At 47.2% G+C, this 13,728-nt stretch overlaps 1 protein-coding gene across 1 annotated transcript in view; it reads left to right on the top strand.

Moving 5' to 3' along the window:
• XYLT1 (xylosyltransferase I) overlaps nt 1-13,728 on the top strand; it is a 137,498-nt gene that overhangs the window by 98,176 nt on the left and 25,594 nt on the right. Inside the window, exon 6 of the mRNA XM_012647555.1 lies at nt 12,421-12,637. Coding sequence (XP_012503009.1) covers nt 12,421-12,637 — 217 coding nt within the window. The remainder of the gene's footprint in view (nt 1-12,420; nt 12,638-13,728) is intronic.

Raw genomic sequence — 13,728 nt, 5'->3', positions numbered from 1 at the left:
AAGGAAGAATTAAAGCCACTGTGCGTTGTGCTCCTACTAAGTGCCAATTACTCCACTGGCCACCCCATATACGATCTAATCCTGTTCTTACAGCCACTTAAGACTTACCATCATTGTCATGAAAAGAAGAGAAGGTTTTAGAGGCCTACATGATTTTTCCAAAGATCACACAGCTAATAAGTGGTAGAATTTGAACCCAGGTCTTTCTGGCCCCATAGCCATAGGGACAAGGTGGGGCCAGGCATGATTCCATGGAGGGAGGGGTGGTTGGCTATCAGAAGCAGCCCAGATGTTGGTGTTCCCTACCCAGGGGTAGAGAATGAAAGCTCTTCTTCTCCAGGGAGCCTCTAATATATGATTTGTGGAAACAAACTTGTATCATGAGGAAGGAGCCCATTCTAAGCGTATGAACTTGCGTCTCTGAATTACATCCACCCCAGTATCCTCCTTTCATCCTACTCAGTATTTATTCTCTGTGCACGATTTCCCAAGCACTGTGCTAGGAGCTGCATATGGGCTTTGAGATTATACCTCCTGGGTTGGAATTCTGATCTATTATGTCCTAGCTGTGTTGCCCTGGACAGGTGACTTAACCCCTCTGAGCCAGTTCCCTGACCTGTACAATGGAAATATTAGTAGAGTTGCACTCATGGGCTCATTGGGAGGATTAAATGAGATGCTACATATAAAGCATTTGATATAGTAAATGCTTATGACGAGGAGGAGGATGTCATCGTTATGATTAGCATAGAACTAAAATGTTGCTGATAGGAGAAAGAAATAGATGGTGTATGAGCCTGCACCATGCCTCTAGGTGTGTGCATGCATCCTGTATGATCGACGTGCATCAGTAGTTGACAGTGGTACCCGATGGCACAGGACGGGGTAAAGGGTGAGGCCAAGGAGAGGTTGCTTGAACCTGCCTCCAAAACCCTGAAACCCAAAGTTCTCTGGACAGAATAGCTCACAAGTTCTAACACTCATACACGAGTCCCCAGCTGGGATTCTCTCATTTACATGAAGTAAGGGCAGTAATTTAGTGTTAATTTAATAGTAAAATGAGCCAATGTGGCATCCTCTGCCACTCTCCCCTCTTCGTTAGCTGAGGCCTCACCTGCTGCGTGAACGAGCCAGCTACAGCCCATCATCTGTCGTCTCTCTCAGGTGAGCAGAGCTGGGCATGGCTTGGCTCAGGGTCCTCCCTGGTGGTGTGTTAGAAAGAACTCTTTCGGTGGGAAATGACGGAAACCCAGCTCAAACTACCTTAAGAGTATAGAAAATTATTGGATCAGGTAACTAAAATATTGGCACTAACTTCAGGTATGGCTGCATCAGGCAACTCAAGCAATGTCAAACCAAGACTACATATTAGTTCTATTTCCCTGTGTGTTGGTTAAATTCCCCGTCTCCAGGGGGTGACCATTGGCAGTGCAGTGCCCTCATTTTACAGAAGAAAAAGACCGAGACTCGGAGAGGTGGCGTAACTTGCTTAATGAAGCTCACACCGCTAGGGCGGGGCTAGGACTGAAGCCCAGGTGGGCAGGTCCACGGAGTCCAGCTCCTCATTCCTGCATGAGGAAGCCTCTCCGTCCTCTAGTCCCGCTTTCCTCCAGCTCGCTGGGTGATTTTGAGGCGGCCACCCTGCTTCTCTGGGCTTCATTTTTTCCGTTTGAAAAGCAAAGGTGTTGAACGAGATGCCTGCAGAGGCCCTTCCCATTCTGCTCGTCCACGCTCCCAGACAGCCCTTGCAAAAGAGGAGGGCACAGAGGCGGGGATCCTAAAAGACAGAAAGTTGGGGAGGGACAAAGCAAACAGTGAGACACAAAACAGGCCGCAGGGGGCCTCAGTTTTTAACTCCACCTGATTCCTAATGGCAACGTTGACCCATCTTCATGTCCAGCCTTTAGCAGCCAATTCTGAATTCCAGCCCCCGCTGCGAAGAGATGACGTAAAGGCAAACTAGTATTTTAATAGCTGCCAAATTGGTCCTGACTGTTCCTGTAATTGAATGAAGGCGAGAGTCCCATCCCTTGTTTCTCCTTGCTTCCCTCCAAGAATAAAGTGACTAGATGTATGGAAAGACACGCAGCACAATTGTCATTTTCTCAGACAACCTCAGCAGGGCCCATAGAAGCAGGCGCCCTCACCTTTACCCTCGACCTGAATAATCTAGTCTTTGGAAACATCCCCAGGAGTTCCTGGCCTCCACTCAGGGAGCATCAGAGAAGTTTTTCAAGTCTCCGCAGCCTGCTGAGGTCTCAGTGGGTGGGAACAGCCCCCTTCCAGGGAGATGGAAAGGAAAAATCTACTCCCTCAGCTAGAGCTGGGGTTCCTCTCGGACTTTTCCTGCCTTGGTTGATCTAATGTCTCTACCTCGGTCAAGGTCAGCAGGGCCCCAGTGTTTAGCCCTGGGGTGTGGTATGGTGGAGGGCAAAAGCAAGGATGCTGGCATCCAGCCACCTGGGTCCAAATGCCAGCTCTGCCACGTCGCAGCGGGACTTGAGCACATGACTTTGGCCATGCCCCCGTTTCCTCATCTTTATAAATTCCAGGTCAGGATCATGGGATTGGGGGATTGATCATCCCCACTGACCAGGGGAAGGCACCGAGCTAGGCACTTGGCAGTGCATTATCTCATTCCAACTCCATTTGGCAGCGTTACCCCACTTCAGAAAGATCCCACTGGGGTTTGGAGAGTTGCCTTAACTGCTCAGGGCCTCACACCTAGTGAACGGCAGAGCTGGGATTCGAACCTGGTTGGGTCTGACTTCAAGGCCTGTGTTCTTTTATCACCCCATGATTAGTGACTGCATTTGAGATGACCTGCAGTTTTAAGTTTTGGGGATGTATAGCAAAACCCTGCCGACTTTAGGCAGAATTACTTTTTATACGGGTGGGGGACAGGTCCCTCCCCTACTTCCTAGAGTCAGCATTTCCCAACGTGTGTTCATGATCCACCAGTGACCACTGTGTGAGATTCCTTCATAAACAGGCATACTGTGAAAGTTAGGTATCGATCTTACGTGTATCAACAAAAATGTATATGATTAGCCCATCTAACCATGATTTAATGGATATTATGCTTAAGATAAGGTTAAGTTCAAAGAAAACCGTGGAAGCTATTTAAAGTTGACTTAGAGAGAAATACTAAGGGGGCTCGGATGTAGACGCTACACAAAGCAAACAGCAGAGCAGTTAGGAATCAGGCTCTCGGGACTCACTCGCCAGCTCTAACACTCGCTGAGCGTGTGACCTTGGGCAATGTACATCAGTTACCTGTGTATCAGTTTTCTCACCTGCAAAATGGGAATGATGATAATAATACCAACCTTGTAGAATTGTTGCAAGAATTAAATAAGTTAATATGTGGATACGCTCTTGGAACAGTTAGCTATGCCTATTAAGTTGATGATGATGATGGTGGTGATGGTGGTAGTGGTAATGATGGTGATGGTGATGAAGAAGGAAGGAGAAGAATCTGGAAGATGACATACAAATCAATAACAGTTCACAGACACTTGCAACAACGCCGAGAGAAACAACTAGCATGTCAAATGTAAGAAGGCTGGGCAGGTAGGATGCTAGGACGAGTTTTAGCCTCAGATCGGAAGTGGCACCAAGAAGTTCCTTTCTCCTCCCAGGTCTGGACCCTGCCTGCCAGAGGCAGCACTCCCTGTTGCATGCTAGGATGGCGTCTGAGCAGCCTCACCAGCTTCCCTTCTCTGACACTGAACTAATCTTCAGGCCCAAACTTCCCTTGCTGTATAAACAAGCAAATGTGTAACCAAAAGTTGGCAAATCCATTGAGAGCCTGGCCAGGAACCTCCTCCAGGCAAATCTGCTTTCAGGGGTTCCTTTGGTGCCAACTTGCTTATTGAGAGAAGAGCTCTCTTCCTGGCTGACTTGTAGCGCCATGATTGTTGTGAGGAGATAATTAATATCTCATCTCCAATAGGGAAAGCAGATTGCATTTCCCTTTTGCTTTCCTGAAACCCAGCCGGTGCGTTTATCACTGTTTGCATGTTCACTTTATTTAATCCAATTACGGCAGCCACGTCAAAATACAGCCTGATGTGCAGACACCCACACAGGACCGCACACGCACGCTCTCCCTGGGCCTCTACAGGTGTTCTGGGTCATCCACAGAACCGAACTTTCTTTAAAACAATACACAAAGAAGTTAGACAAAAGACTAGGGGAAAATATGTTCACAGTGTCGTATCTGAGAAGTAGAATGTGATTTTTAATTTCCTCTTTGCGTTTTCGTTATGTTCTGAACCTTCTCCGAAGGACACGCATTACTTTTATAATCAGAACAAAAGGCAGTAAACGGCATTGCTAAAAATATGTGAAATGTGCAAAACGTATTATCCCTCAACAGACCTCGGGACAACTTGGAGGTACAGGTTGATTTGGGATCCCAAGCTCTGTGAAGAATGCGGGCCACCAATCCTGGGGACCCCAGGCCCCAGGATTCAGGACCACGAATCTGCATTTCCACTTGGGTTTCTTTCTCTTCCCTCCTCAAATGTCAAACCCACACCGCCTTTCTCCACACAGGGCAGTCACGATAGTCACACGTGGAAGACCGTGTGCCACAAACTGTCTTAAATGCCTTACAGATACCAACTCTCAGTTCTCACAGCATCCCCATGATATAAGTACAGCCGTTATTATACCCATTTTCCAGATGTGGACACTGAGGCAAGAGATCAAACAACACACAGCTCATAACTGGGGACACAGACCTGAACCCAGGCGGGGTGGCTCCGGAGTCTGGGTTCTTGACCACTGCACTGCACTGACGCCCTGAGGGTGCTCACCACAGAGCTTCCCTCCACATCCCGGCCGTGTGTGCTTACAGAGGGCATGTCCCCCCGCCAATCAGATCAGAGTCTGCCGCTCTGAAATGAGGCGGCAAAGCCGAGCTTCCTGGCACTCCCTCATTTCAGCCACACGGGCCCTCGCACAAGCAATTTCTCTCACTCATAAAGCTCCTCCCACAGCTCTGCAGAGGACTAATTCCTTCTCATCCTTCTCATCGAGCTTGAGTGCCACCTCCTCCACAAAGCCTTCCCCAGCAGTCGCCACTTATTAAGTCCCTATCTCTTTGTTTTCTGTTATTGCACCCAGATATTTTCCTATATAGCACACATCATGGTATGTAATTATATAGTTGTATTTTGTATTTTTTTATGTCTACTTACTTCTTTATCAGAGCAGCATTAGAGTCTCATGGCTAGCGTGTGGAATGCAGAACTTCTAAGGCTTGAATCCCACCTTCACCACTAACCAGCTGTGTGGTCTTGGGAAAATTACTTAACTTCTCTGTGTCTCTAGTCCTTCATTTGTAACATGAGCCTTCTTGGGGTTGTAGTGAAGACTAAATAAGAGACTATATATTTAGTGTGTAGAACAGGGCCTAGAGTGTAGTATGTGCTCAATAAATGGTAGCTGATAGTATTTATGTTTCTTATCTCTCCTCCTAGAAGAGAGGGTAGGCATGATGTCCGTATTATTTAGAATCATATTCTCAGCACATAGACCAGGGCCTGGAATATCGAAGGTGTTCTCTAGAGTTGCAAAATGAGTGAATGCCCCAAGCCCTCTTGCTCTTCCAGCTACTACAGGGTAGAGGCGTGACAGCTGTCTCCAGCCCGGCACAACTGAAATGATTGCAGGAGATGGGGCTCGTGTGGGGGCTTTGGATTTCTGTCCTTGGTGCTGAAATGTCCTTGCTTTTCAAGACATAAGGATTTCTCCTTAGCCGTAGAGGTGTCCCTTATACCTGTCTACCAAATCCCAGAAGAGACAAGAAGAGAGTTAGAAATGCAAAATTTCCATCTTGACGAGGGAAAGATGTAAAGCGTCTTGATGAGCATTTATGGAGCACTTACTGTGTGCTAAGCACTGTGCCAAGCCCTCTCTGTATGCAATCTCATTTAAACCTTCACACCAACTCTGTGAGGTGTTACTCCGATCACCATTTTCCGCATGAGAAGCTGCAGCACCACATGATCGGGGTTGCCTAAGGTTAGTAGCAGACACGGGACTTGGACCAAGCAGTCTGTCCCCAGGGCTCAAAATCTGTCCTCTGCATCGTACAGTTGTAGCATGTGAGCCTGTTCATGTAGCTGGCTGGTTTCATACATTGCGGGTTTTATGCTTTATTCCACGACTTGACTTTTTAACTAAAATGCTCAGGCTACGCTTATGCTGAAGGAATAATCTGGATTTGGTGACAGATCACTAGACAGGAAGATAGAAGAAGGAGAGTTTTCTTTGTAGGTTCTGTGACTTCGGATGGGTCGTTCATGCTCTCTGAGTCTCAGTTGTTGTTGTTGTTTCACTGGTAGAATTATTTATATTAGCTGATTGCTAAGATTCCTTTTTGCTCGAATGTCCTGTAAAATCAAAGGAATGGAGTTCTTCCTTCTAGAACTCACTATGGGACAACACAGTTCTGGAATAATTCCACACTTAATGACCATGCTAAGATTTAGCCAGAGAATTAACTGAACTGAGAAACCTCCTCGTAGTCTGCCTTTAACAAAGACCATAGATACTTTCTTACCTGACCTCTTCTCCCATAGGGGAGAATCGGGACCCCTTCCCCGCTCCATCTGATTTACTTCGATGCTCCGCTGAGCAGATTTTGTTCTTGGAACTTCCTAATAGAATCGTATTTAGCTATGACTTTGTCCCATATTGTGCCAATAGAGAAAAATCTCAGGAAGATCAACTGCCCATTTCTGAGAACAGAGGAAGTAAAACTGAACGCAAATGATTCCATGTTTGGCTTCAGGTAGCCTATTCTGAAGACAGCAAAGAATGGCAGAGTAATTAAGAGCTTGCATTAGATTCAGCCAGATCTGGATTGAAGTCTAATAAGACTTCTAGCTGTGCGACTTTGAAGAAATTACTTAACCTTTCTGAGATTCAGTTCCTTTGTCTGTCAGATGTATGCTGTAAGCATCTGATACCTGGTTAACTAATGTCACAGCTTCCTGACTGCCCAACAAGTGTGTCTGTTGTCCTTCCCTTTATTCATTTAGCCAGTACTTACTGAGCACCAACTGTATACTGGGCACTGTTCTAGGTACTCGGGATATAGTGGTGAACAAAAATAGACAAAAGCCTCTGCCACCTTGCAGCTTACATCTAGTAAGTAGAAATAAAGAAAAGACTAAATAAATACCATGTATATTACATGAGAAAGTGAAAAGTGCAGTGGAGATAAACAAAGCATGGACGAGGATTGGGGATGGCAGGGATGAGGGAGGGAGCTCATCGCTCGCTGTGTGAGAAGGGGTTGATGGTCGGGTCGGTCATCGCCTGGGTGAACAGTGCTTACTAAACACTTTGCAGAGCACTTCGAGAAGCATCATCCATCACACTTTTGCAGCTGATTCAGGAGATTTTAGGGACAGGTGTTGTGGGGTTCTTCTTACAGATAAGGAAACTGGCATTCCGAGAGGGTGAGCCAGCCCCACCCCTCACAGCCTGTGAAAGCAGAGGCAGGAGTGGTACCTAGATCTGTCTGATGTCTGTTCTGCTGTGGTGCCACCTGTGCACCCGGTTGCCCCAGGTAACCTAGTCAACGGGAAATGAATCGGAGGGGCAGAGAGCATCCTTGGTCACCTTCTACGTACAGGGCCCATTGCTGCAAGTGTGTGTGTGTGTCCCATCCCTCAGGTGAGAGAGCCATGCGCCCTTTGTTGATGAGCTGGCCTTTGTGAAAAGTAAGTTCACTGACTTACCTTGCCTTCCAAGTTTACCTGTTCAAGTTGTGAATACATGGGCAGAAAAAAAGCAAATCCCTACCCAAGCAATTGATGCCTTCCCCCTGGTCGATACCCAGATGCTGGACCTCTGCCACCTTCTCCTAGTTTAAAATAAGTCCCTGGTAGCCTGTGTGACCCAGAAGCTTTTCTGAGACCTAGAAAATTGGTTGTCTCTATTTACTCATAATTAACCAAAGCATGCGTTTGCAGTTTATCTGTTTTCGAATGCAGTAAATACAGCAACCAATCTCCCAACTGCATGAATATTTCATTTTGGAGATGACTGCATAAATATTGTATCTGGATATTATGGTCTGGGACATCACATTAAAATTGCAAGATGATACTGTTATCCCACATAATGGAACATGAAATTAAAAAGCTGGTCTGTGGAGAGAAAAATTTTGCTAGTCCTCTCACCTGTATTTCTTCTCTCTCTCTCTCTCTCTCTCTCTCTCTCTCTCTCTCTCTCTCTCTCTCTCTCTCTCAGTCTGGTCTCTCTCTCAGTCTGGTCACCATGTAAGTTTGAATGTAAATTATCTAAAATTTCAAGCATGGTTAAGTGCACCGACTGGGCATTATGTATAATTGGCACTAGCCACAGTCAAGCAAGGCAGGATTTTATTTTCCTAAACTCAGGGCCTTCCTTTAATGGGGTTAGAGCTGAGTTACATTTCAGTGGAGTGATACTGTTAATATAATGAAAAATCTTCATCAAGTCACTCCCCAGCAAGAACATGGTTTTGCTAATAAGCTTGGATTTTGCATGTGGAAAGCTGTGTTAGGGAAAGGACAAGAGCAGTGACATTGACACCTGGACCTTCTGGTAGGTTCTGCCCTTGTGTGAGTGCTCTGTGTGTCCTCGCAAAAGTTGTCAGCCTTCTCTGGGCTCCCACGTGTCCATATGTAAGGTAATGTCTGCCCCATACCCTCTTCCTGGGTATAATAGAGTGACTTATAGAATGTCACAGCCGGAAAGTACCTCGGGAATTACCTAACCCAAGGTTATTGTTGCTGGTGGCCTATGGGCTGGATTCGGCCTAGAGATGTGTTTTATTTAGCCAGAAATACTTTAAGGAATTTAAGTGCCTCTCAGCACATGCGTTCTCTACTCCTCTGCTCATTTCACCACTCCCCGGTGTCTTATACTCAGTCGCTTTCACACACTTCCAAGATAGGTCTGACCCCTGTAGGGACTTAACTTTTTTTTTTATTTCAGCATATTATGGGGGTACAGATGTTTAGGTTACGTATGTTGCCCTTGCCCCCCTCCCCCTAAGTCCGAGTTTCAAATATGTCCATCCTTCGGGTGGTGCGCATTGCACTCAGACTTAACTTTATAACCCAGACCCAGGCCAACTTTGTCCTTTTGCTAAGGGGGAAACTGAGATTCAGAGAGGACTCCTCACTTTTCAAAGTCACCCAGCTAGTGACAAGTAAAGCCACAGTGCCCTGTAGATGAAAAGCCAGCAGCATCATCACCACCCTGTCTTTTACGCCACCGTCAATGTTGAGACTTAGATGTATGACATCATTATCTTCAATGGTAGCCAACGTCTACAGACAGGTTTTCTGCTGATGCACAAGAAAGTGCTGGGGATGTGGGTTTATTAATGGGGTTTCATGCGGTTCCCCTGAGTGGATGTCAGGGGATTTGTGGGAGGCCTGGGGGGCAGGAATTCTTTCTGGAATTCAATAGGACTAGCAGGGTGGGATCATCTCCCGCTTCTGTACCCTGAAGTCGAGCGGCTGAGCAGCTGCCCTGCCCTGCCCTGCCCTGCCCTGCCCCAGGACCTGTAAGGGAGGTAGAACGGAGGAAGCCAAGGTTGGTTCCAGTGACAACAGGGTCTACCTGGGAGGAGACAGTTAACTCCCATCTGAAGACAAAGGGATGAAGTCTGCCATGAACATGCAGAGAGCCCTAGAACTCTGAGCAGACTGGCTTAGAGGGAGAGGTGGCATTTATGTGCCACAGTTTTGGCTACCTGCCCCCTCTGGAGCCTAAGAACATCCCACCCATCATGGTCGTGATGAAGTTGAAATCATTCAAGCATGTATTAGTCAGGATTGTTTCAAATGCAAGTGACAAATCCCATCTCAAAAATGCCTTGAGCACATAACTGACAAGTCCGGGGGTGGGTCAGGCACAGCGAGATCCAGGATCTCAAGCAGACCCACCAAGACTTGAACACTGCGTCTTTCTGTCTCTCCTCTCTTATTTCTGCTTTGCCTTTATTGTCAGACAGCCCGTGTACTCATGGGGACAAGATGGCTGCCAGCAGTGCTAGGCTTACAATTAAAAACATGTGACCACCACAAATTGTGTCACCAGCCCAAAGCAATCTCCTGCTTAAGCCAAGCCAGTGCCCCCCCAGCCCACACCTTTGGTCGGCTGTCCCCTGTGTCTAGAACGTCCATCTCCTCTTCCCCACGCAGCCTCCACAGCCTGGCTCAGGCCCTGCCTCCTCCACGCCCCCAGCATCCTGCCTTTCCAGCCTTGCTCCAGTCCTCACTTTTCTAGCAGTGCATTGAAATTCATTGACACTGTGGTTACCTGTACCTGTATGGTATTTCCTCAGTTAGACTGTCACTTCCCAGGAGGTAGAACCTGTGCTTTATGCTGTTTCATAAAGCCGGAAATGCGGAGGGGGCTGGGCACACACCTGCTCATTGATGGGTTGGGTTCATCCATTCATTCTGCAAATACTTGTTAAGCGCTACTTACTATATGCCAGGCACATAGGGATGAGCAAAAACGAGAACAACACTAGCTCCCGTGGAGCTCACAGTCTACCGAAGGAGGTGGACAGTAATGAAAGAACCACACAAATATATCATGGCAAGCTGTTGAGTTCACACATGTGTAAAAGTGGGTTAATAAAAGTACTGTGTCTGGGGTTTTCATGAGAGTTAAAACAGGTAATTCACATAAAGCCCTTGGAATGATAACCTTGAGGTATGGTTTTGCCACCATGATGGTGACGATGAGGATGATGATGGTGATGGTGGTGGGGATGATGATGATAATGATGATGATGATGGTGGTGATGGTCACAATGGTGATGATGGTGGTTTTGACAGTAATGATGAAGATGGTGATTACAGTGATAACGAAAATGATGATGGTGGTGATGAAGAGGACGATGATGGTGATGATAGTGGAAGAAATGGCAGTGATGTGAGAATGAGGGAATAACTTCTGGACTGCAATCTGATGGATAGATTGGAGTTAACAAGGGGAGGCTGGGGAGGGGGGAACAGGGAGAGCATCAGAGCATGTCTAGGAGCCTTGCACAGAAGGGTATGTATAATGGTGGGCACAGGGAGTAGGGACGTCATGGTGGTGGCAGCGCGGAGAAGCATTGATGCAAGAGAGTTATAAATTTATAAGAGCTGGAAAAATCCAGAGTCCTGAACACGTGTAAGGATCAGCAGGCTGGAAGAGCGGGAAGATCCCTGGGTTGGGAGACCTCTAGACCTTAGGAATGAACATCACCCCACTTCTCCCTGAGCCCCAGCAGGGCCCAGCATGGTGCCTGGCACACCGTAAGTGTGCAGTGAATGCTAACTGCTCACGGACTGGGAGTTTGGGCCAGAAGGTGTGGCTCTAGCTCTGTCCACCACCACCCCCAACACACCCATGTCACCAGCTCTGGGACCTGCATAGCTTTGGTTTTTGCATCTGCAAAATAGCAAATGCCAGTTCCGCCCTGCCTGCCTTGCAAAATCCTAAACGAGATGATTATACATATACTTACTAGGGTAGGAGTTGTTAATCTGGGCTTTGTGGGTAAAATTCAAGGGGTTCCATGACCTTGGATGGAAAGAAAATGACATCTTTATTTGCAACAAATTCTAACTGAAATGCAGCTAAAGGTAGCAAAGGAACCACAGTCATGTTAGCAGTAACTGTGACTTAATCACCCACGGGAATCACATATTTTCATATCACATTATAGTTGGTGCCGATACCTCTAAATATCATTTATGCTCACTGCTTCTGCAGAATTACAGTAGTTATGAGACCTGCCGTGATATCTTATTTCTTAATGTGTTAATAAAGAAACACGTGTGTTATCATACATTTGGTGTTTTTAAAAATATTTTGTAATCCTGTATACGATGTGTGAATCAAGAAGCACATGTATTACTATGTCATAACTTCGGTGGTTTTTTATTTTTATGTTTTGGTATTTTGTAACCACGTACATACTGTGTGCATTGAAGAGCACTTTTCTGAGATGAGAGTCCATGGGCTGCATTCACCAAACTGCCAAGGCATCTGTGGCGTAACAAGGTTATTTCGAATGTTCTGTAGAGAGGAAGCAGATGCAGCAGGTGGTCGTTGCTGTCTAACTGTACTGGGCAAGTCCCCTGCGCTCTCTAAGCTTCAGTGGCCTCCTATGTAAAATGGGGGCGATGATAGTACCGCCTTCTAGGGGTTTAGGAACCTGCCTCGCTGTGAGGATCCATCGATAAACTAGACACAGAGCCCTGGCTTGGTACCTGGCACATAGTAAGTGCTCAATAAATGCTGTTATGGCTGTGATTGTGTTGTTTTGTTACTATTAGAACTCTGGCTGGACTTCCCTCTTTCAGGGCACTTTTGAGCTAAGGGCTACTTTGTCTCTCCCAGGTTCATCCGGAAACAAGGCCTAGATCGGCTCTTCCTGGAGTGTGATGCTCACATGTGGCGCCTGGGGGACCGGCGGATCCCAGAGGGCATTGCCGTGGATGGGGGCTCAGATTGGTTCCTGCTGAACCGGAAGTTTGTGGAGTATGTGACATTCTCCACAGACGATCTGGTGACCAAGATGAAACAATTCTACACCTACACCCTGCTTCCTGCCGAGGTGAGTATACAGGAGAAATTCCCCAAGGAAGGCAGGGGCCAGCTTTAGCTTTTGGAGAGGGGCTGAATTTTTGGTGAAGCGACGTGGGGTCCACCTGTGTTGTCCTCCAAACATCCAGACACGCTTGCTGTCATAGCAGGGCCCTTGGTCCCCCTGCATTCTGCGCAGAGGCTGCATGGAGTGGATCCACGGTGCTGCTGCCAGCAATCCACGCAATACCTTTGTGCAAAATAGAAAAGGCAGCCCTTCCTCGAGACGCTTAGCCCCCATGGGTCATAAAATCACACAACATACTGAGTTTGTCAGTATAGACTGATTTTGTCAGTATAGACACCTTACTGCCGTTTTTCAAAGAATTCTTATTAAAACAAACCAACCAACGAAAACCCTCTGATATCTGCAGTGTTGATGGTGGCACCCGCTAGAGTTATGCAGTGTGTAACCTGCACAACTGAATATGCCGACCCTTTCAGGACACACCCACATCAACTTTTAACAGATCCTCCGTCGTCACCAGTCGTGTTATAACCACCAAGAATCCCTTTTCCCAGGTTGAATATTGTTCTGTCTTTCCCCGACAGAAAGTAGTGTTGGTTTCATGAGTGAGTCACACTCCAAAAATCCAAGCGATCTCAGCCAGCCAGCCAGGGGTTGCACGAGGCCTGCGCTAGCCCCTGCGTTGGCAGCCATTGTGGCCAGAGGCGCAGGGCTCATTCCCTCTTGGCTTTTGGAAGTATTTAAAAATCCCCAGGGAGCCTGTCACCATTTTTCAGACCTAGGGGAGGGAAGCCCTGTTGTGTAGATTTCGGAGAATTCTGGAACAGACCCAGCCCCCTCTGGAAATGGGTAGGGATCCGGTTCTGAAGAGCTGCTGCTGACGTGCCAGCAGCCGTCTTTCAGAGCTGAGCTGAGGGATTCTAGATTCATCTCCCTGACCTCCTGTTCACTTGCATCCTCATTTTGGATCCGACGTCAGAAAACTCCAGAGCTGGTTCCATTTGTGTTGAGCCTGTGACATTTTTCAGGAATGGTTCACCGTTCCTTCCCTGGCGGGGCCCCAGCTGCAGATCACGCAGGCTGTGTGTCTCTGC

This window comes from Propithecus coquereli, unplaced genomic scaffold (assembly GCF_000956105.1).
Source record: "Propithecus coquereli isolate 6110/MARCELLA unplaced genomic scaffold, Pcoq_1.0 Scaffold27, whole genome shotgun sequence".
Classification (NCBI taxonomy): domain Eukaryota; kingdom Metazoa; phylum Chordata; class Mammalia; order Primates; family Indriidae; genus Propithecus; species Propithecus coquereli.
Note: the sequence above shows the minus strand (reverse complement) of the source record. Positions and strands in the feature narration are given on the sequence as shown.